At 37.5% G+C, this 24,514-nt stretch overlaps 1 protein-coding gene and 1 long non-coding RNA gene across 5 annotated transcripts in view; one reads left to right on the top strand and one right to left on the bottom strand.

Moving 5' to 3' along the window:
- Positions 1-5,778, top strand: part of LOC130831098 (uncharacterized) — a 77,395-nt gene extending 71,617 nt beyond the window's left edge. Inside the window, exons 4-5 of the long non-coding RNA XR_009047964.1 lie at positions 116-226; positions 5,643-5,778. This is a non-coding gene — a long non-coding RNA (uncharacterized LOC130831098). The remainder of the gene's footprint in view (positions 1-115; positions 227-5,642) is intronic.
- FKBP5 (FKBP prolyl isomerase 5) overlaps positions 1-24,514 on the bottom strand; it is a 111,304-nt gene that overhangs the window by 14,228 nt on the left and 72,562 nt on the right. For all 4 annotated transcript variants that reach the window (XM_057698701.1, XM_057698703.1, XM_057698699.1 and 1 more), the window contains 4 exons: positions 21,289-21,431; positions 20,230-20,344; positions 5,593-5,749; positions 783-873 (listed from right to left, as the gene is read on the bottom strand). In XM_057698701.1, coding sequence (XP_057554684.1) covers positions 783-873; positions 5,593-5,749; positions 20,230-20,344; positions 21,289-21,431 — 506 coding nt within the window. The remainder of the gene's footprint in view (positions 1-782; positions 874-5,592; positions 5,750-20,229; positions 20,345-21,288; positions 21,432-24,514) is intronic.

Raw genomic sequence — 24,514 nt, 5'->3', positions numbered from 1 at the left:
TCTACAAAATGCAGTTCCTGAGGCTCTCGGGGAAGGGTGGGGCTCTGGTGGTGCAGAGGACATAGCTGGACGTGACAACATACCTAGCTCAGGCATATGCTCTGTGTTTGTCCAGGAAAGCTGCTGCCAGGGGCCTCCAGAGGCGGGTCTGAGATGGAAATATGCTCAAGGAGGAGTGCCATTTCTGGAGCCTGAGGCAAACACTCTCTTTTTTCTACTTGGACAGGTATGAAAAGAAAAGGTCTAGGGTTTTAGCACATTTATTCCTTGTGTCCCTTGCCACAGAGCCTGGTGGCCCACAAAGCCCTTGCATTTTGGATAATACTTGGAGCCACAGTGAAGGCCTCTTCATGACTCCCATGAAGGGTATGATCCATCCAGCCCTGGAAAACTGCACCCCACGCCCCCAAGGAGCTGCTTGGCAAGAACATGAACCTTTTTGTCTTCAACCCAGGAAAAAAAGTACAAAAAGAACAAGTCTAGGAACAAATAAGGGAACAAGCCTTGGCTTCTACCCAAAAAAGTTAATAAAAAAAAAAAAGGCTGACACACAGGAACAAAATAAGAACACTGAGCTCCTTGGTTGTGTATCAGCTGTGCTGTATCAGTGTCCTGTGCTCTAGTAGCAGCGTCAGAGACGGGAGACAAACTTGGTCATGAAGAGCACAATATACAAACAAATACCATCTATCTACACCACCTGGTAATATAAGATACTAATTTACAGGAAGTGCATGGAGAAGAAATCTATCATGATTTCAGAGAAGTTGGTATTTTCTCACCTTTTCGAAGCTCTTAAGTGTAACTTCATATATAAGCTCAGCATTAGGTTCAATGCCAAATTTAGGCTTCCCTGCCTCTCCAAAACCATATCTGAAATGGAGAGTAAAAAAATAAAACTTTAAAGAATTGGTGTATTTCCAGGCACCTCCTTTGGTATTTTGAGGCATCGCATTTGCATAGAGCTATCATTTGCAAACTACACACATCAGAGACCCTGAAGACAAACCAGATGTTGATCAGGAGATACAGTGCCAAGTATCACTGCTGTGGTTTTTAGGAAACCAGGCTACATTTCATTTTCTTCCTCATATCCATATGTAATGCAACACCTGTACTGCTTGGCACAGCTTGCTTACTGTGATTTTAAATGTCACTGTCTTTTTCTCTGCTTGATTTTCTACCTAGTTCTTTTTATAAAACAGACATTTATTTGACTGGAAGGGCGTTCCCTGAAGCTTCATCAGGACCAAGAGCAGACAGACACTATGATCATTACAGTGCTGTTTGGGAGAGGTATGTTTTAATAAGCTTTTAACTTTAAAGTGCTGTCCCCTTCCAGAGTACCACTTCCAGTCAGATAAATGGGGGAAAGGCTCACACATCAGGAAGGATACACATCCTCACACTATTTCTTCAAGACTTTTAGCAAGCACACTAGGAAACACAAATAGATAACCAGAAAGAATAGACCCAGCAAGCGCTAACACCTCATCAAGAGAGATACTTTGTACTGTATTCTCATAGCTCTCTGGCTATCACACTGTAAAACACTACACTTCTTAGCCAAAATTTACTGAATAAAATTACAGGGGATATATAACTTTTTTTTTCGGACCATTTAAGACTTTAACAAATCCAAGGCATTCGAGAGAGCACACATCTACTAGAACGGAAATTCTGATGGAGCTCTGTCTGTCTGGTTCTGTGGTTTCCCAGCATGTAGAACAATGCCGAGCACAGTAGGAAAATGTTCACTGGAATATATTCTGCTCCATCTGTTTCAAGCAAACTACTCTTTAATATATGGAATGGCACTGCAAAAAACTTAGTAAGCTCAAACTCTCAGGCTATGGGTTGAAACCAGGCTAAAACCAGGCTGATGTGTTAATACGTTCAGTTTTCTCTGGGGCAAAAGGACTAGAGTGGGAACCCTCCTCTCGCTATCTGTACCACTTCTTTACTCCCTGCCTGAATTTTTCAGGAAGAAAATGCTTACTCACCTCCACTGTTACACAAGAAAATGGGAGCTGGAGCCAGAGAGAGGCACAGAGATGCAGTGAGAGCTGGTAGGAATGGGGTGTGGTAGTTTTAATAACAGGGCAAAGGGTATCTTCAGCAAAGAAATAAAACAGGACATAATTACCAGTGGCCAATTGTAGGCAGTGGTGACTAGTTTTCTACTTTGAGCTCTCAGACTGATATATCTCCTATTTTGTTTCTGCAATTTGGTAAATAAAGAACATTCCTTAACTGCTGGGAATCAGGTAGGCAGGTAAGTCCTTACTGAGCATCTGTTTACTGATAGCATGTTATATTTGGAGCCCTGTGCTAAACAAGTACAAATCCAACAGATGGTCTGGCACTTGCCTTAGACCAGTGGCTCTCAAAAGGGGTGATTTTAATCCCCCTCCCTTCAGGGACATCTAGCAACGTCTAGAGATTTGGGGTCACAGCTTCTGACATCTAGTGGGTAGAGGCCAGGGATACTACCAAACATCCTACAATGCACACAACAGCTCTTCCCCCTCCCCAATCCCCCCGCCACAAACCAAGAAATATCCAGCCCTACATGTCAACAGCGCTGAGGATGAGAAAAGCTGCCTTAGAGCAGTTTAAAAAAAAAGAGCCATGGCTGGGGGCGAGAAGTGCGAGGGTTTAGGTCAAGGGAGGCACCAAACTGTCCTGGTTATCATCAATGGGATTAAAGAAGACTAAGGGAGGGTATGATTTCTACAGTCTTTCCTGGGTTCAAATGAAGAGATTCTGTGAAGACGTATGTGGAACACACAATCCTGGGGAGGCGTAAGCTCACACTAAACTGTTTTGGGAGCATCCTGTTATTATACAGAAAGTTGTCTGATTTACGCTGGATTAGGCTGGGCAAAGAAGGACCCAGGGCACACAACTTCATCTGACTGAAAGACAGACACCACGAAGAGAATTCCAGGCTTAACCAAAAGACCAGCTGGATTACAGTAACAGAAAGAATCCAGTATCAATGGTCTTAAACTGACAGGTACCTGCTGAGAGTAAAGATACAAATAATGACCGCTAATGACTATTAAGCCTTTATGTGCGTACAAGAATCACTTGCACCTTGTATGCAACTGCTCTTAGCAACTGCTCCCTTTTTACAGATGAAGAAACTGAGGCTCAGAGAGGCGTGCTTCCTGAGAGTCAAAGAGGCAGTGGTAGAGCCAGGATTTAAATTCAGACTCTGTGGGTCCCAGAAAATTGTTTAGTTTCCGACCCACACTGCCTCATAATGAGATACTCTGGCTCTGGGCAGCCTATGTTTTTGTTTGGGGTTGGTGCAGGACAGAAGATAAGGAAAGGAAGAAAAAAGAAAAAAAATTAAAACTAGCTATACTTTACCTAAAACAAAAAAGATTAGTCACCGTGTTTAAAACAATATTAAAAACATTGTCCTGATGAGAAGAGAGAAAATGGCTTCTCTAGAAGTGTTTCATGAATCTCTCATTATGAAAACACCCTGCTGAGGAGTCTATCAGAATAAAAGAGAAGGTATATGCCCGGGAGATCTTTTGAATGAAATACAGATGACACGAAGAGGAACACATATTTGTTAACAGCCATAGTTACAGCCACACTCAGATGCAATGTGTCTGTAAGTGGGAACCTGGTAAGAGAAGCAACTTCACTGCACATGCTCACGGCACACCCGGTGGGCAGGGCTTCTCTACATACACAGATCATCTGGTGCAGCGCACGTGTGGACAGACAGGCTCCTGTTGTAGACTCTGTGCTTTATATGACTCCTCAACATGCTAAGCAATATCTTGGCGAGAAAAATAACACATTCCTTTCTAACTGCTAAATTATTTCCATAAAACATATGAAAAAACTTTCATACCCAGTAATTTATGAAAGCTTGTCAACTACTTTTATGCCTGAAAAATCTACCATATGTTAAAACAGGGTTTCCTTTACCTTGAGGGTAAAATGGAAGAGAGAGAGAGTCATCCCAACAGCAGTAATAGCTAATATACTGAGGGTCTGGGTGTGTCAGGCACTGCTACGTTTTTCACCCGCATTCTCTCATTCAGTCCTCCACACCTTTGTGAGGGAAACTAAGGCTTAGGAGAGTCAAGTACACACAGCTGGTAAGTTGCATTTTTTTAAAATCACTAATCATATAACAATTTAAAGTTGCAAGGAACTATCTGCATTAATAAATATAAGGATAATTCCTGTTTCTCTTTGCCATTAAACGTGAGACATCTAGTCCCACAACTGGTTTGTCAGCTAGGTTAAAATGTAATGAACTGACTCATAATATTATATGATGCTCATGATGTATACAGAACTCATCCTCAAAGAACTTAAATCTGAAAACACGTGGACATAACTACCACTCTTTATATGAGTTTAGAACGACTGTAACTTTGGAATGCTGGGTTAAAAATAATTAGATATGACTTGGATAGGAAGAGAGAGCCTCTCTATGCACCACTTGAATTAAAAAATTCCTTATACGAAGAAACAGATTCACCTAAGAGTGAACTACAAATACATAGTAAATGTAAATAAAACACACTAAGGTGGGAATATACTAGTTGAAAAAGGAATAAGACAGAGAAAAAGAAGGTATTTAAAAGGTGCCTCAGTGAAGGCTCTAAAGGGTTCGAGGTGTAGAGCATTTTGCAAGGATTTTCAAGTGGGTAGTGGTATGACTAAAACATCACTTGAGAAATATGATTATGGCTCAAGTGTCAGGGCAAAGGTAAATATGCCACTGGATTACAACTGAGGCTATGCAAAGGCAAGCCGTTGTACAAAAGGCACAATATTACTATTGGTAAGTGCAGGCCATCAAGATTCTCAATAACTCAAAATCCTACTGACTGAAATCCCAGGGTCCAGAGAGGGAAGAGACATGAGATAAGCAGATGCACTTTCACACAAACAGAATCAAAACACCCTGGTTTCTCTCAAGGGTCCATTTCTCAAGATAGAAGGGTTGGATTCATGGTATAATTTTAGATCTAAAAATAATACCAAACATGTTTTCACAAGAGAGACTGTTAGTGTCTGATAGTTCTAAGCTTGGAAGTGCTAATGGATATCCTTAGGATGGGAAACATTTAGGCAAAAATGAGTCATCTCCGCTGCCTTTGGATCCAGGAAGAAGACTCTCTTTTCAGGGAGTCTGTATAGGAACCGGTGGCACACATTCAAGTGGTAATAAGTCATCCGAATGCTGCTTCTACTCCTGACCTCCACGTTCTACCGCCTCCTGCCTAATGCAGAGAAAAGGGGCGGGGGGCAAGAGAATCACGTGAAAAGGGCCAGCAGCTTCCTGTTTTGGCCATATGGCAGGCAAAACAAACAGAAACGCCAAACTTGCCTGTCAGGCCTACCCTGAACACATCAATCCAGTGAACAGGCTTACCCATCTCTAATATGATGAGCCCCATGAACTCCGTGACTACCTGTAGCCTGATTTAATTAATAGTTCCCACCGTTGGCATGAACCTCACCGAAAATAGCAAAACGTGGACTGAAAAAGCAAGTGTATCCCTGTTCTTTAGATAACTTCACTATTTACTGAACTGGTATGCTGCGTACCGTGGTCCGAGATATAAAATACATTGTTCCTCACGCTGCATTTTCTCCAGGGCTTTGTCAATTCCGATTGGAATGTCATGGTCTTCTCCTTCGCCAACGATGAACCCCACATCTCTGCAATCAAACATCCTTCCACCACAGCGGCCTTCAAGGTGGACTGAGGGAGAGGAAGACAGGACAGTCAACAGAGCTACTCCTCGTGACTGGCTAATTGAGGAAGGTGATAAATGAGTAGTTCCCCTTCCTCATTTCATCTAGAGACATATGTGGTATGTCTTGTCAACGCTTAGTCCACCCAGTCTGGAAATTTAAGGGCAATCATATTTCTTTCTGTTTTAAGTTTAAACTTACAATTACTGATAACTACATTAATAAGATAGCTTAAAGGATAATAAAGTGGAAACATAGGTTTAACTTAAACCTACTATATGACAGAGGTTTCCTCACCTGTAATACAAGATCAAGAAATACTAGATTATTTAACAGGTAATTATCAAAATGACAGAAATTTAATATCAAGCATATAAAGGCTTAAACATTTATAACTGCATCTTGGCTTCAGATGCTTTGGTTGAAAAACAACCAAATGGCTATTTCCCCAGTGATATGCAAGAGCTGACTGAATACAGAAGCTTTTTTTTTTCTTTAAGAGTTTTAATCTCATTCACAAATATGTTTGAATAAAAATGGAAAACCCAAAGGCAACATCATCAATAACTAACATAGCTGTAATCCCTTAGTGGAGTAATGTAAAATGTGAAGGAATCAATAGCCTACTATAACTTGACAAATCAAAGGACTCAACCACCTCCTCTGAAATGTTAAGAAGTCAGTTTCTCAGGGCCTACTTCCCCACTGCACTCAAACTCAGCTCATTCCCAGGGTAATTTCGTATTTATGTTAATATAAAACAGAAAAAAACATATAGATGTGTATTTTTCTCTTGATTAGTTAGACTTTTTCTTCTGGGATAAACAATTCTCTGAAACTTTCCAACTACATTTAATGTTACAGATATTCATTCCTTTCCATTTAGATCTTTTACTCAATAAGAAAAATGGATGGCTTGTATGACAGCACAGCAGTCAACAAGCAATGTAATAATTTGTCTTTCATAAGAAAATTCTTTATTCCTACTTCTGTAATATAATGGCCTTGATCCAAATGTAACTAATTCTTAAAATGCTTCTTTTCTAAGACTGGTTGGTCTACTTTATTTTTTTTAAGAACTTTTATTGAGATACAACTGACATACAATAAACTGCATATATTTAAAGTGTACAATTTGATATTTTTTTTCTTATTAGTAATGTATATATGGCAATCCCAATCTCCCAATTCATCCCACCCAATGGTTGGTCTACTTTAGATCGATAACTTGCTTTAGAGACTAAAAATCACTTGTTCTGTTATACTTGTTCCATGAGACAATTATTCTCCAGATACAAATTTAATTCCAACTTACTCTACTTTGGAACTACTTGATCTCAAAGGTCCTTTGAAGCTCTAAAATTCTATGATTCTATGACCCAGTAATATAACTCTTGACACAGACCAGAAACCAGCTTCAAAGCTAATTCCTGTAGTTAATCATTTGATCAAGTTACCTTTAGCCCAGGCCTAGGAAATGAGAGAAACCCTGAAGAGTAAACAGCAGTGGCACAGACACTAGGGGCCGAAATGTCACATGGACATTTACGCTTTGAATTTCTCCACCCTTTACTAAATCACTAGGATTAATACCATCCCAATTTGTTCCAGTCATAGGATGGAGCTGAAGATGCCTGGGCCAAACTAAAGAAGGCCTGACTCTTGAGTCAGACCCTCTAAACAGGGGCAAGAGCTAGACTGGCTCTCAGGGTGGTGCTGACATATGGAAATTTTGTTCTATGTCCCATACTCATAAATGCAGATGACTATTAACTCACTTTTGGAATGTTCTAGATAAAATATAGCTTAGCTTGCAGCACAGTGAGAGTTCTTTTGAATTGTAAATAGTTTCAAAATAAATTCAACTTTATTTTCAAATACATACACATTAGAAGGGTTTTGCAGGGAATCCTAGGCTTAAGATATTTTTACTAGAGTAAAAGCTGGTATTTCTAAAGAATCTGAGAGTTCTGAAAAGTTTGTGTTCTTAAATATTTTTAAATCTGCCCAAGATATTTAATTTAGACTAATGTGATAACACTTTTTTCATGAAAAAAGATTTGCTGAGCAAAGTGAATTTCAGCTCATGTATTGTAGAATATCTCAAACATTGAGATTTATCATCCTAGTAGCTCACAACTTAGTTGACAGATCTTTTTGTGTGAGGTTTATTGTTAGAAGTGTTTTCCTCCCTGAAGGAGAGTACATTTAGTGGGGGAGGAAACTATCAGTACATTCGTTGTGGTTTTTGGTTGATCAAGTTTGAATGTGTTTTCAAAACAGGAAATCCAGACTCTGCGAAGGATTCCTGCCTGTGTGTCAGTTTCCTAGACTAGTTTTCAGCTTGATGCATGTACCTGATATTAAAATTATATAAATAATTTCAGACGTTCCCTTTACATGGGATAACCATTCACATTAGCAAAAGAAAAGACTGGCTACTAATAAACTAATAAACATGCTGGGAAAGATAAATGAAGCAAGCAAGCAAAAAAAAAAATAGTTCAAGTCAAATTATAATTAAGGCATAATTAAGAAAGCAAAAAAAAAGTTCACTGCAGCTGGTCTAAGACAATAAATGGTAGAACCAATGTTTCTGGCCACATAATAGGGAAACATTTGCAATAACTCATAAATACTACCTTATATAGAGACTAATCTGTTTTTTCTATTAAATCTCTTTTAAGTTGAACCTGAACAAGCACCACCTACAGTACCGTAAAAATCTTAAATTGATAAACTGATCTACATGCGTGTGCACACACACAGCAGTCTTTACGTATATATATAAAACCTTTTACTCCTGACATTATCTGGAATGTCAGAGCAAGAGGAGGTATCACAGCCTCAGGGAGTATAGAGTCCATTGGTTCTCTACATCTACAAGTAGCAAACGCTAGGTTAACTGGTTTCTAAAATTGGAATACTGGTGTGACAAGTTGTACAAGACAACTGACAAGAACTCACACCCCACCTTGGAGTTACAGAAATGCCTGCCGATTGCCACAGCAGGGCAGTCGTGGTGACAGATGCAGACGTGCCTGGCTCCTATAGATCCAGTTTTTTGTTGTTTTTTTTTTATTGTCTCAACAATTGCCACCAAAGAAAACCATGGCAGCTCTGGCTATGGAAGACCTGTGGTTGCTTTCGACCTTGTATCACTTACTGCAAATACTCATTTAATAAATATTTAATAATAACCATCATGACTCACTGGGAGCTTGGCCTCTAGGGCTCAGGAGGTCTGTTGCTAATTCCAACCAGCATGATTTACAGGAAGTAAATGATCTATGACGTGCCCAAAGAGAATAAAAGTACATACAGGATGCTTCTACTTAGGATTTTTTGGGGGAGAGAAAGAAATACACAAGTTAAAAAGGGACGTTTTCTCTTGACTTAAATTCTACCTAACTTAAAGGGGGGAGGTCCTCCAAACCCCACGAAGTCAAACCAAACCAAATTACCCGAGCCTTGCTGTGCAATCCGAGTATAACCACATCAAGTGAGCCTGTTCTGCTGCAAAACATCACTTAAACTGGAGCTCTGACTTATTGTTCTCTTACTGCCCTAGAGCAATTTTGTTTTGAAGAGCACAGAACACCCTGTTCTGAATGTGGCTGGCACATGAACTCGATGTGCTGACAGCAATTTGTACTCCGATTAAAACAGGGGGGGAAAGGAAAGAGTGCACTGCAGTAAGGGAAAAAAAACTGGAATGCAAGAACCCCAAAACTGTATAATTTGTATTTTAGGAAGCAAAGCTGAAAAAGAGGCTCCATAACCTAAAAAAAAAGTGCTGTAAACGCTCCAGTCTAAAGACAGTAGCTCTGGTAAGTGTCTGTTTTTCCCTTTTCTAATTATAGTAGTTGGTGTCTGATAGCTTTGCACTCATTCCCGAAACAATTACTGGGTCATGGGGATCTGAATGGGTATGTTGTAATGGCATTACTACTAGACAAGACTGGCCATTTAGCCAGAGAAAACCAGGTTGTGACAGGTTACTCCTACTCGGCAAGGGTTTTCTCTGCTGCCTAATTCATGCCAAGGGAGTTTCTCTCTGCCTGCATCTCCTGCCTAACAGAGCAGAGCATCCAAGAGACAGTGGGATCTTAATGACCCCCTGAAAAGGCAAATCCGAAGATGGATTTCTGCAATCAGGAGAGGCATATTAATCACTGATTAGAAGAGAAACTGTTCCCCTCAGGCATGGTGGTCAAATTTTCCCCAAACTACCTCCTATCTTCCTCCGTACCATTTTGTACTATGATGAACAAATACCACTAGAAGATTGCTCATGGCACTGAGGGGACAGATGCTAACTGAGAGCAGTCATAGAACCTGGCTACTTGAACAGAGTAACATTTATGCTAATAGTTATACGTCTTAGTCTAAACAGGAAGCATACACACAGCAAATAAATTCGATACCAACACAAATCCTCACCACTTTCTTTACACCAGACTTTAGTCAGACCTGGATTCCAGTTCCAACTTAACAATTGTGGCTTTGGGCAAGGTCATTTAAATTATCCAAAGCTCAGTTTCTTCATCTATAGAATAGGGGAAATAACGTTAGCTAATTTCTAATTGTTGAGAGTATTATATTAGGTACTGAATGAAAGCTTTTAGCCCAATACCTGGCATGCATTCATTTACATGTCAGGGTGGCTACTATGTGAAAACACTGTTACCTGTGGATACACAGAGATGAACTCAATGAATGCTATTAGCTATGATTATTTTCCTGCAATTAGTTGTAAATTATACCAGATGAAACATGTTTTAGAACTTGGTGTAAGAAACCACTTAATGGCTCCACAGAGAGAGCTGTCAAAGTATGAATAAAAATCAAAGCAGGCAAAGGCAGTATCTTATTTTGTACCTCACAGTGTGTACAACTGTGTGTACAACACACAGTTCAGGGCCAGAAAGCAAATATTTATTTAATGATTAATCTGAAAACAGGGCATTAAGGAAAATGGTAGTAATTTTCACTCATTTATAGGAATTTTCCTTTTTAAATATACTAGTACTCCTATTTTTAATAAATGCCAAGAAGTATTTAAATTCTTTACTGATATGGAGCTTTTTTTTAAAATACTAATCTAAAATAAATGGTCCATTGGCTTAGTTTTTTTAAGAACAAAAAAGATTTTTTTCTACTAAGATTTTACTCTACTCAAAGACTTGAAGATACCTTTTTAAAAAGAGCCATATAAATCCAAAGTGTTTGAAAGACTAAACTATCCATTTTAGACACAAGTACCATACTACATTATTTTGTGAAAATATATAATAAAATAGGTTCAAGAATTTCCTCTCTCTTACTGGACAAAATTTGCCAGGACATTCATAAATACTTCACATGAAAAGCAAAATAAAAAAAACTCTCATAGCTCTATCAGAGTTCAACACGGGCATACATGAAATCTTTCCTCTATTTTCAATTTTTGGACCATTTTGGGTTTTGGTGTTTTATTTATAAAGAACACATAGCTAGATTTTGTTATCATCACTGTGTTAACCTTATGAGAATTTCTGCCTTTAATAGATGACTTTATCTCATTCATATTTCCTACATAATGTTTTCTTGTTATTTTTTCTTTATTACCTTTACTAGATTGGTCAAATTTTCCTTGTTTCTTTACTTCCCCACTCCACACTGGGTGGTTTGGAAGTTCTACATGCTATTCTCACTAGTACCTACCATTAAATTTTAAATGAATCATTCAATAGTATACACACACAGATTTACCAATGTGAACTAATTAGCATAATCTCTCCTTGAATAAGAAAATCATTTTAGACAATTTGCTTGCCCTCTTCATTTCCCTTCACTTCCCATCTGCACCTCATTTTGTTAAAATGACCCAGACCCTACTTCCATATTGTTAAACAATTATTATTTTTAACATTCTAGTTCTACCATTTCAGGGATCCAACTTCAGCTGCCATGTTACAGAAATTACTTTTATGCTCACTAATGTTTCTTATGCCTTGAGTCTTCACTTCTTGGCTTTATTTTTTGTGATGTTTTAGAATCTCCTGTGGTTATTTTTTTTCAAAAAGAGCACAAGTCTGCATACTCCAAACAGTTATTTTTGTTCTCATACTTAAATGATAATTTAGCTGAGGATAGAATTTTAGGTTCAAAATATTCATAGTTATAGACAATGCTCAAAGCATTGTCTTTTTGTATTTAGTGTGACAAATAAGTCAGATGTCATTCTGATCTGCATTCCTTTGCATATAGCTTGTTTCTCCCTGGAAGAGTTCCAAATTTTGTTTTAAGTTATGGAATGAAGAAATTTCACCAGATATATACACAATAGAATATTGCTCAGCCATAAAAAACAGAATGAAATCTTGCCACTTGTGACAACATGGATAGACCTAGAGGGTATTTATGGTAAGTGAAATAAGTCAGATAAATCTCTATGATTTCACTTACATGTGAAATCTAAATAACAAAACAAATGAACAAATAAAACGGAAACAGAGTCACAGATACAGGAACAAACAGGGGGATGAGAAAGGGGTAAGGGGATGAGTGAAATAGGTGAGGGAGATAAAGAGGTACAAACTTTGTTAGAAAATAAACGTCAAGGGATGTAACCTACAGCATAGGGAATGTAGTCAGTAATACTGTAAAACCTTTGTATGGTGACAGATGGGAACTAGACTTACCATGGTGATCATTTTGTTAATGTATAAAAATACTAAATCATTATGTTGTATACCTGAAACTAATATAATATTTTCAGTCTATTATACTTCAGTTGTAGGAAGGGAGGAAGGAAAGGAAAGGAAGAGAAGGAAAGGAAGGGAAGGAAGAAGAAATTTCACCAGGATCTATCTAGGTGAAAAAGCATTCCTTATTCCTGTGTGCCACTATCAACTGGCCCTTTCAATCTTAAGGTTCTTCTCTATTTCTCTAGGAAATTTTCTTCCGTTACACATTTGGTTAGATACATGTTGTCTATCTTTGATTTATTATCCCAGACTTCTAATTTTTCATTCACTTTTCATCTCTTTGGGGTTTTTTTTTTGTTTTTGCTCTATGTTCTGAGATATTCTTCACTACCTTTTGTATCACGAATTCAGGATTCTGGGACTGTCCATTTTGCTTTTCAACCCTTCCTCAGAGTTCCAATTTTAATAATCATATTCTTAATCTCCAGATACTTTCTTCTCTTTCCTTTTCAGAGAAGCTGATTTTTTGACTCATGAATTTAATATCCTGTTAAATATCTCTGAAGACAACAGTTAGTATTTTGAAGATTGTCTTCTATTTCTCCTTAGTCCACCTCAGTGCTTCTGTTTCATGGTATTTGCTGATGATTCCGTATTGTTTGGTCATATTATAAAAGAAGGATTCAGAAAGATCAAGTGATTTTAGTTACCTGACACAGTTTTTCTAAGCTGCTGAATATATTTCCATGGTAGGCCTCCTCCCAGGAGGGGTGGGCTGATCATGGAGCTCTCTGGGTGAAGACCCCAAAGATACTTATCGAGCATTTACTAGTGCTGAGCATGATGTGTGCAGGAAAGCTGGGGGCACCTTTTCCCACTGGTGATGTAAGAGAAAGCTTTACTTCAGGAGCAGAACACCTCAGCTTATTTACTGTTGTGTAGAGCTGCTCTTTCATTTTTTCCCCTTCAAATCTGTTTTAAAAGTTCAAAGATACGTTATGTTCTCATTCTGTAGTCCAAGTCCTGACACGCGGAGTCTTCTGAGGCAGATCCCTATTTTATTTTAGAAATCTGGCCTTACTGGCTTTGGCCTGGGAGCAGAAGTCACAGCCAGGTCCTAGAGTAGTAATTCTCAATTCTTGGCTGCAAACTAGAATCACCTGGGGAGGTTTTCTTTCTTTTTTTTTTTTTTAAATACTTGTGCCTGGAGTTTCATCCTTTGAGATTTGTTATTCTTATTTAACTGGTCTGGGCTGAGACCTGGGCATTAGAATTTTAAAAGCTCCCCAAGTAATTCTAAATTCAGCCAAAGTTGAGAACCACTAGAGGCTTACTGGCCCAGCTGTTCCATATTGTTTTATAACAACCCTGATGATTGCCCCATAGCCTGCTTTGGCTCCCTTGCACCAGCTGACTGAGCTTGGAGTTCTGCCCAAGCTTGTTGAGAACAGTATGTACCTCTGCAGAGGTCTTCTCTACACCTGTTGTGGGTTGGGTTTCCTGAGTCTAGTTTCCGTCAGTCCAATTTTAGCTATTTTACATATTCCAGAAATTCTTCATAATTTCTGATCCACTTCTTATAGTCTTCCTATTTTCTACCACTAATACGGATTTCTTCCTCTTTTTTGAAATCATTCTCCACCCCTCCCCTCATCTCTCATTTCAGTGGGATTTGCAGTGGGAAAGGAGGTGAGAGGGAAGAGTACTCCAATAACTCGAATCCCTGCAGATCACTCTTTTGAAATTTTCACATTTTAAAATACTGCCGATTGTCTGCATTCTTTGCATTCAGGTATGCTTGAAAGCACTGTGAGGCAAGAGTCACACACAGCTAGCATTTTGATTGTCTACTCTAAGCACGGAAGTTAAATCAGAAGACCTGAGAGATGGGAGTTGAGGGAAGAGGAGCCGGTAGCTATTTAGAGCCTTATGTCAGATTGGCTTTTCTAAGAAAGCAAAGCTTAAAAGTAATGTAGCCACTACTGGCAATGAAACTAAAGTATGATGACTAAAGTATCAGTCATCATGATAATGTCAATTAAAGTACCTTAGAACACAGTGACTTTTTTTTAATGGAAAAAGGACAATGTTGAATAAAAATTACAAGGTGGTTATCTGAACTGATAAAGTGCACTGGAACAGAATCTAAAAATTGACTTGCAAGCATTAAGATTCTGACAGAGGGAGTAAAAATCACAATTTCTTTGAGAAAGAATAAATTCTGTCAAACTAATGTAAATTCTTTCTTCCACAAAGAAATTATTAAAAGGAAGCAAAAGATCACAATTCAATAAAAAGATTGTTGATTCAGTCCATAACTTTGTTGTTTTTTGTTCTTGGTTAAAAACAAACCAACAAAACTCCTAGAGAGGGAATTCCTAGGTGGTGCAGTGGTTAAGAGTCCACCTGCCAATGCAGGGGACATGGGTTCAATCCCTGCTCCAGGAAGATCCCACATGCCTCGGAGAAACTACACCCGTGCACCACAACTACTGAGCCTACGCTATAGAGCCAGTGAGCCACAACTATTGAGGCTGTGTGCCTAGAGCCTGTGCTCTGCAACAAGAGAAGCCACCAAAATGAGGAGCCCGTGCACCACAGTGAAGAGTAGCCCCCACTCTTCACAACTAGAGAAAGCCCATGTGCAGCAACGAAGACCCAATGCAGCCAACAAATAAATAAACAGATTTATAAAATAAACCCTGGAGAAAATGATTTTGGTACGATTACTATGAAGATATATAATTATTTTGAATTATTACTGCAGACAAACTGATCATGGGTTCTAGATCAACCCTGGTAGAGGCAAAAGAATTTGCTGATGGACTGGCTGTAGAATATAAGAGAAAGTGAAGTCACAGGTTTATTTCCTTAAATCTATTTAAAGGAAGCAAAATAAATGATATAAACATAATACAGAAGGTAGAAACAAGAAATTAAGTGTCTACCATGTATTAGGCAACTTTCTTCACTTAACTGTCACAATAATCTGTGGGGGTAAAATGTTATTCCCATTTTACAGATGAGAAAGCTGGATGTTCAACGTGAATAAGTAACTTGTCTAAAGTCGTAAAAATATCAAGTAGTGATTCCAAGATTCAAAATTTACGCCTATCACTTCTAAAGCCTGGGTGCTCCCTCCCCTATTCACTGTACCTTTACAGAGAAATGACAGAAACCTGGTCACTCTTGTGTACCTATAATGACGCATTATAATGGATAATCACTATCTATAGTTCTTCTTTCACTGTCAAACTGGCTTTAGTTCTAGGATTTCTACTTGGTTTTGAATCTAATAGTATATGGGTGATGCTACAAAAAAACGCAAACCAGTAAAGACTGAGAAGACTTCAAAAGGAACAAGGTGATCTTGGCTTCAGACAGGGACCACTTTTGAGTCAACCTTCTATTCTGCTCCCCCCCAGAGCTAACTGGTTTCAAAGAGGGAAAGCAGGACACCTTAACCTTGATAAGTGACAATACAACAAATTTTTATAAAATTGATTTGTTCCAGAAAACCAAAAAGGGCTTGTGGGAGAAAAAGTAAGAATAAACCATTTACTCTAAAATTCCCTAGGAAAGTATAATCTAACAAGATGAGAGACAAAAAATTAGCCATTGCCCTTTCTTAATATATTTAGAAACAGAAAAAATAAAATTATATAAAGGATTATTCAAATACATTAAAAATTCTATTCATAGTATGTTATCTTTCATGCAAAAGGGGATATAAGAAAAAAAACATGAAAAAAAACCCATGTATCTGCTCATTTCTGCAAAAAAAATACAAGAATAAACCAGGAACTAATGAGACTGGTTACCTATAGGCATTAGGGAGGAACAGAGTGAAAATAATGAGGAAATGGGAACAGGTTAGTAGGCATTGGGGGGCAATAACACTTCTGAGTATATCTTTTTATATCATCTAGAATCATGGTAATGTTTCATACACCCAAAAACCAAAGAGTGTGGGAGGGAACCGCAATGGAAGGTAAACATAACAAATGAACATAACTGTATTACAAATACAAATACATAATACAACTGTATTATGAGTAACATAACCATACTGAAAGGAATGAGGATGAAAGAACTAACCTAAGTTGGAAAACAGCATTTTCTATAGGCTAATGACAAAAAGAATTACACTCAGATATTTCCTACTTAGGAAATTTGGTTGTTTTTTAAAAAAATTATTTATTTATTTAGGCTGTGCCAGGTCTTAGTTGCAACATGTGGGATCTTTTAGTTGTGGCATGCATGTGGGATCCAGTTCTCCGACCAGGGATTGAACCCAGGCCCCCGCACTGGGAGCGTGGAGTCTTACCCACTGGACCACCAGGGAAGTCCCAGGAAATTTGTTTTTCACAGCAGTACGGGTTAGCAATTCTGAAATGACTTTCTGTATATACTATGATTGAGCAAATAAATAAATATACTGTGGATAATAAGAGCCAGGTTTCTCACTGTTGGTGAAAACAGTTTCAAAGAAGCAAAGAGAGAAGATTAAAACAAATGTGTGGTGGGCTGAAACTGAAAGTGTCAGTATGTACCCATAATTTTTAATATATACACACAGACTAATGTAGAAGTACACATAGGTGTGTATATATGCATGTTGAGATACATGTGTTTTCTAGCTCTGTTAAGAGGTTCTAGAAGCAATAACATCCCATACCATGAGAATACCTAGCACCCAGATCTTCATTTCTAAATATCATTCTTCAGAAAAAGGAATCAGCCATTTCTCCAAGGAGCTGCTTGGAGAAATGGCTGATTCCAGACCTGGGGCAGGGAAGTTACCAAATGAGCCCTGAGCATCTAGTGGTGTCAAAAGCTAGAAAGTGCTCAAGAAACAATGTTGAAAGGACAAAAGAGCCAAGCTGAAGGAGTTTCCAATGACCAAATCTGGGACAATCTAAGCAACAAAATAAGTAACAACAGTAATGAATAATAACCCTACAGAATAAAGTGATATCCATAGGTCAATACTGATATCAATAAACAACTGAATAAATAAACAGGGGAGAAGAGGCAGCTCTTCCTTACATTAGAATTCTAATTAAATGTAGAAGAAAGAGTGGAAATAGAAAAATCACCATTAGGTAAATACCACAGTAATAATTGTTGCATACACAAACCATTCATGGATGCTAAAAATCAGTGTGTGAAGGTGTGATGTAAAAGAGGTTATTTGCATAGTTTCCACGTATTTCCTTCCCAATGAGATACTCAGTAATTACAGAGAGAAAAATAGTAACTTTATAGTGGAGAAACATGACAGACTCCACCTTAACCAAGTGACCCAAGTCAGCATCACCAGTGACGAGACGTCAACGTCACGTACTTTCTGATGATAATGGACTAAAGGGCAAAGCATCACTCACGTGGTGTTTTGCAAATATGCGTAGCCTGAGTCTAATCAGAGGAAAACATCAGACGAACCCAAGCTGAGGAATGCTCTACAATAAGTGGCCAGTTATCTTCAAAAGTGTTAAAGTCATGAAAAAACACAGAAAGACTGATGAATTGTCATAGACTGGAGGAGATAAGGAGACACGACAACTAAATGACAGTGTCGGATCCTGAATTTGATGGTAGACCGGAAAAAGGACATCAGCATGGCAACTGGTGAAATTCAAGTAAGATCTGTAGAATAGTTAATAGCATTGAATCAATGTTAATTTCCTGATTTTGATAAAAGTACTGTGGTTAGGTAAGATGTCACCATCAGGGGAAGCTGGGTGAAGCATATAAGGAAACTCTCTGTACTAGTTTTGCAACTTTTCCGTAAGTCAAAAATTATTTCAAAACAAAAAGTTAAAAAAATGACTCCCCTTGAAAATACTACTAGATGCAAGGTTTGATTTAATTTAGCCTGCTCCAAAGTGAACTCTACAGTGGTAGTTTGTGGTATTGCCTATGACTGGGAAAAGTTTCTCCTTTTAATTTAGTTGACAAAATACCTTCAGTTTTAAAATATATAAATTGTTGAATCTGGGGAGTCACTCTATCATAGGGGAAAAAACCTCTACTTCTGTATATGTTTGAAAATTTTCATAATAAAAATTTAAAATACATCTTATAGACAAGATTTTTAAATGCCGGTTAATATACTGAGACTTTCCTATCATTCCTATAACTTTCATAAACATTTAGAATTCTAGGATGGAATTTTTTGGGCTAGTAGGACCTTAGAAATTAAGACGTATACCCCTGTGTCACTGTACAGGAAAGACGCTAATGCCAGAGAGGCAATGTCTAGTTAGAGCGGGCCAAAGCCTGAACCCTACCTCCCGGTTCCTGGTCCAGGTATTTCTCCAACATTATACATCTGAGCTCTTTCTTCATTTATTCTAAAGCTTATCAAGAGTGATAACTATCTAAACATTTTAACTACAATAGAACAGTAATACTATTTATAACTGTTTCCAATTTAAAAGAAACAAAACTAAATTTGAACTGATTTGCCAGACTCATGGAAATGAAACACGGGTTCAAAGTAGAATGTAAAATAATGTGATTTAACATGCAACACTATAGATGAGAAAACTGACCATTCTAGTTTTAAAAATGAACTCTTTAGGCCTTTTATGTTGATAATATCAATAGTTCATGTTGCCATCCTTGTTTAGTGATTTGATTCTTTTTAACAGAAGTAGTTCTTTTCTTTCCTTCCTTCCTTAATTCCTTTCTTTCTAAAAATTTTTTTCATTTGTTTTCGCCACAAGGTTTGCAGGATCTTAGTTCCCCAACCAGGGACTGAACCCGGGTCATGGCAGTAAAAGTGCCAAGTCCTAATCAATAGACCGCCAGGGAATTTCCTTGATTTTTTTAATGGAAGGATTTCTTTATGTTTTCTCACAACTGTCTTTTTTGAAGTATTTCAGCTCAGTTAATGGCATCTTGCAAACATTTATCCAAGCAGAAAGCATTTACTGAACAATAGATGTGTGTAAGGCTCTGTAGCTGACGCTGGAAACAAAAGGATGAAGAAAGATTCTGGTCCTCCAGCACTCACTGTATACTGGGGAAATGGGCAGATGCTGATTAGAGTATAAAGTGACAAGTAGTGTACACAGTGGTACACACAATGTGTGTACACCTCCCTCTGGGATGGAGGAAGGGTGCTCAGTTAATCCAGTCCTCAGTCCTGTCCTTATACCCAACTTAGCAAATGAAAAAACTGGAATAGCTTCAGGTAACTAAATAAATGACAAAGCAGAACTTGAACCCAGGTCTCCTGACACAGAACAGAATAAACTATTTTCCAATTCTGATCTAACTAAAATGATGAACTGTTTTTTCATCTTGATGACAGCCAGTGAGATGGGTTTGACAGCCCTGAAGGGCATTACAATCTACTGCTCTATTTAGTAACTATGTAACCTTGGGTAATTTACATAACTTCTCTGAACTCACTTTTCTCACCTAGGGATAATTAAACATACCTCAAAAGGTTATTAGAAATAAATGAATAAATATATAAGGCAACTAATATAGCTGTTGACACACCAAGGAGTCCACAGACTAAGAGTTCTTTGATGGATAGGCTTCCCTTTTCCTCATTTTTTTGAGTTTGAAGAGGCTGGTACAGTTCTTGGCACATACAGCTTGAATGAATATTTACTAAATGAAGTCACTATTAAATAAATGTTGGATTTAAAAAACTATTCTAGAGATATATACTCAACATATTTATTTTAATAAACAGATTTTTAAAAAGAAATCTCCATTTCATCCACATAATTGGAACCCAGCTTTTAAGGAAGTTTCCTCTCGCAGCAGTACTTACTTTCTACTGTTGCTCCTTCGTTTGGGTTTGAATACCCTTCTCCTTTCCGTTTGATTCTTCGGATAATACCTCCATCTTCAAATAAATCCTCTCCTTTGAAATCAAGAAGCTCAATCTAGAAAGGAAAACGGGATCTGACTGAGAATGGACCAAACAAAGCCAATTTAGCACATTTTAAGGCAAGGGCAACCATTCTCCTTTCATTTTACAAAATAAAAACTCTGTTTTGTATTTATCTGTGGCTTCTTAATTATTAGAAAAGTATGGAAAAAAGAACACTGCACTTTTCAATACCTGGAAAGAACCTTCATGTAATGATAATGTCTAGGACTATATCCTGCGGGGCTTCAGTGCAAAGACAGACAGGAAATACTCGGAAAACTGCCTTGTAGGCAAAAAGCCAGAGTGACACAGTGCTGGCCCAGAACTATTTTGTCTGACTCCAGAGGCCACCACTTTTTCACCCCAGATTCATGGAATCCCGTTCTTAAAATATAAGACTAAATCTTATGAATCAGGCCTACAACCAACTAAAGGTGTATTTTACCTAGTTACAATGTTTCAGGCATTTCTCCTCTTAATTTTTTAATTAGGTGTGGCCAAATATGTGTTATTCAACACAGGATGAATAACATTTTATCACTATCTACTGCTTCTAATGAGGACGTGAGATCTGTGGTATTTATAAACCTCTGTAATATGAAAACAGCTTTACAACTTGGTTTAGGTATATTTCAACATCTATCTCCCACATTTCCATCCTTGCCTTCTGGTCAGGTTTGAGTATGTCATAACTCACACCACTGACCAGAACCTTTATTTCTAAGCCTGGTGTCTTTTGTTTATTTGGATATGACCATTTTGTGCCAGAGACACATTTCTAAGAAAGCACTGGCACACACCCCTTGGGTTTGTGGGAAACAATTCAAGAAGCCAAGCTCCAAAATAAATAAGTTGGATCTGATTCTCAATAGCAAGCTTAGCTCCACTGCCTGTTGCTTTGGAGCCAGCACTATAGTAGAGCAGATGCTAACAAGGCAACATCACACACATACTTGCCTCAAAAAAGAGAGTTGCATTCGAGGGAATTTTGGGGAGACTGCCAGCTGAGCCATATGCATATTCTGGTTTGCACAGTAAATGACAGATCTCTCCTTTCTTCATGGTAGCCACCCCAATGTCCCATGCCTTGATAACCTGGCCTAGGAGAAAGGAAAAAGTGGTTGAAAGCTATAGGCCATATTTTAAAAGACTCAACTGGCACGAAACAAAAGTTCAAACAAATCTCCAATTCCTTATGCTACATACTACTCAGCTAGGAACTAGTGGCTACAAAAGAACTCAGAAAAAGCTATACACTAAGAAATAAATTGTGATTTTTTTTTTTGAGGGCTATCAAAGAACATTCTCTGCTAAGAAGGATGAAAGTAGTATCAATTTCTAAACTGCTCAAAGACTAAATCTTTGAAAAGTGGCAGAAACATAATCTTTGAAATGTGGCTGGGCTGCAGTTGTTGCTTAATTTATAATTTCAACCATAAGAATAAGTGCGTGTTTTCTAGGCAGTGATGGAACAAAAATAGTATAGAAAATGGAATTTGTCCTAAGAAAACTTGTAATTTAGTTGGTTAGACAAAAACAACAAACAAGAAACCGGAAAAGTATAAATTGCATAAAAAAGGCCCATGAAACAGATTTCTTTTCAAAATTTAGAGTAGGAAAAAAAGTAGTTTTGTTTTTCTAAAAAAACCAGAATGATATGTGTCCTCTTTTGCCAAATTACAAGAACTACAGAACTCAGAATTTTTTTTTGCCTACTTCCAGGAAACGAAGTTTACCGCTCAATTGCAGAACTATATTAACCTATGTAACTGTAACTGTATCCTACAATAAGCAGTCCCAAATCCCTTGGGAAACAACAGAAAATGTACAGAATTTCAAGGGATAATATACAAATTTGAGGTGCTATATCAAAGACTTAAGTATTCAAAGTGAGATCAGGTAAGCAGGGAGCTCCAGAGCAGGCCAATTTTGAAGAGAGCTGTTATCTTGAACTGAGAACTGATGGTAGGATTAGAGTGAGGATGATTAGAATAAGGGGAACCCCATACTAAGGTATGTAAGTAGACATGACAAAGCATTTGTGACTCATAACTTCAGCTTAGTCTTAAGCATTACAACTTTTCAAAATATCAGATACACTTAATTTAGTTAAAAGTGTATATAAGGTATACATGCCTATTATTAAAACACACATAAGAGAGAAAGATATGTGAAAGGTAAAAGGTCATCCGTTCCCTCCTTAAAAGAAGCCACTCTTATGTTTCTTTCGTATCCTTCATGTGGTCACTTTAAAAAAAATTTAAAACAAATGACAGCATACTATACTTTCAGTTCTGAACTGTTTTTATTACAGATATACATTGTATATACATATATTTTAATTATATATAAATATATAATGTTATAAATAAATATATAATTATAATTTATTTATAAACAATAAACATGTATGTGTGTATACATATGCCTTTATCTACCAGCAGATAGGTAATGCATGTTAGGGGTTAGACGTGCAGCCTGCTTTAACTTCAGACTGCCTAGATTAGAATACCAGGTCTGCCCCGTATTGGTTGCGTGGCCTTGTGCAAGTTTCCTCATCTGCAAAATGTAAATAATAGTGCCTGCTGTACAGTTATTATAAGACTTATTAGATAAAATGTGTCAAGTGCCTGGCATATAGCATGTGTTTAATAAAGGACAGCCATCATCATCACCATCATAAATACACACTGATCTACTTCATTCTTAGTGGCTTCCTAACATTCTGGTCAATCTACTACTGAGAAACATATCACCAACAGTACTCTAATAAGGATTTTTGTCCCTTATGTTTGCCTATTTGGTGCAAGTATATTTGGAAGGTAAATTCCTAGAAGTGCAAAGGTGATGTGCACTTTCAATTTGATAGATATTGCCCAACTGCCCTTCCAAAAGGGCTGCATCAATTTATATGCCCATACGTGGTTCCAATGTGAAAAGTCTAGAATCATCATCAGAAGTGTAAAGTCTGCTGTTGACAGGATGCTTTACTGTCACCGATGCTCTTCAAAGACTGCAGTGGTTTTAGTGTGGGTCATTTAGAGCAATTTTTTTTTTTTTAACTCTCAACTTCGAAATTTTAAGACAAATACCTTACACCCTCTTTCAGGAAGTCTTTATGTTATGGGGGTACTACTCTACATTTGTTCATTTAGCCAGTTACTGAGGAGCTAAGGTCTGTCCAGGTACTAAAAATACAAAGGTGGCTATTCTCTTCTTCCTTCCAAGAAATATGCAATGCAGTATGACTAGTGGAGCAGCAAGATACCTACCCTGATTTTTTTAAGCATGGTGACCACTAACATAAGAGTACAAACAGGGGCTTTTGCCTTGGGGTGGGGGTTGAAGCAGTCAGCAAAAGTGTAATTCACAGATGATACCTATGCTAGGCCTTCGAAGTTGGAAAACATCAGCCTGGCTATTGAATCCACAGGATCCTCAAACTAAATAAATCATGCCTATGCCTTTGGCTTTTCTTCTCATTCAGGAACACTAAAGCTTCTCTGAAACACCGAGCTTCAGACACTGAATGAAACACAATGAGCAAAGAGCCAGACTGATGTGAACACAGGTGTTCCTAAAATTGCCAATCTTGGGCCTCTTTTCTTAAAAAGCACTTCCCTCTGACTTAAAAAAAAATACATACTCATTATAGAACACTTGGAAAGTATATAAAAGCATAGAGAATACAATAAAAAAATCTCTGAAATTTCAGCATCTTGGGTAAACTATCAATTTCTTGGTTCATTTTCTTCCAATTGTGTATGTATACTTGGTTTACATATTAAATTTTTATATATACATTCTTAATATTCTGGTCATACTTTATTTGGTTTTGTAGCCTACTCCTAACATTTCACATTAGATGAACATTTTTCCTGTTAAAAGATACTATCTGAAAACATGACTTTTATTAACTATATGCTATTTCATCTTTTAAATATGATATAATTTCATTACTCCCACTAATAAACATTTAAATATTTAAACTGTTTTTCTCTCTCTCTTTTTTTTTAACTATTATTAAGCTGCAATGAACAACTCTAAACCCAAATCTTCACAAGATTTTTTTTTTGTAAAATAAAAGCCTCTTCCCTGACACATTATGACTGTGGTGCAAGGTTAATTTAAAATGTTGCTTTAAGTGAGGAATTATAAAAAAGAACATATACAACCTCAAGCT

Source organism: Hippopotamus amphibius, chromosome 11, assembly GCF_030028045.1.
Source record: "Hippopotamus amphibius kiboko isolate mHipAmp2 chromosome 11, mHipAmp2.hap2, whole genome shotgun sequence".
Lineage (NCBI taxonomy): Eukaryota > Metazoa > Chordata > Mammalia > Artiodactyla > Hippopotamidae > Hippopotamus > Hippopotamus amphibius.
This window is presented reverse-complemented; position numbering and strand designations above follow the sequence as displayed.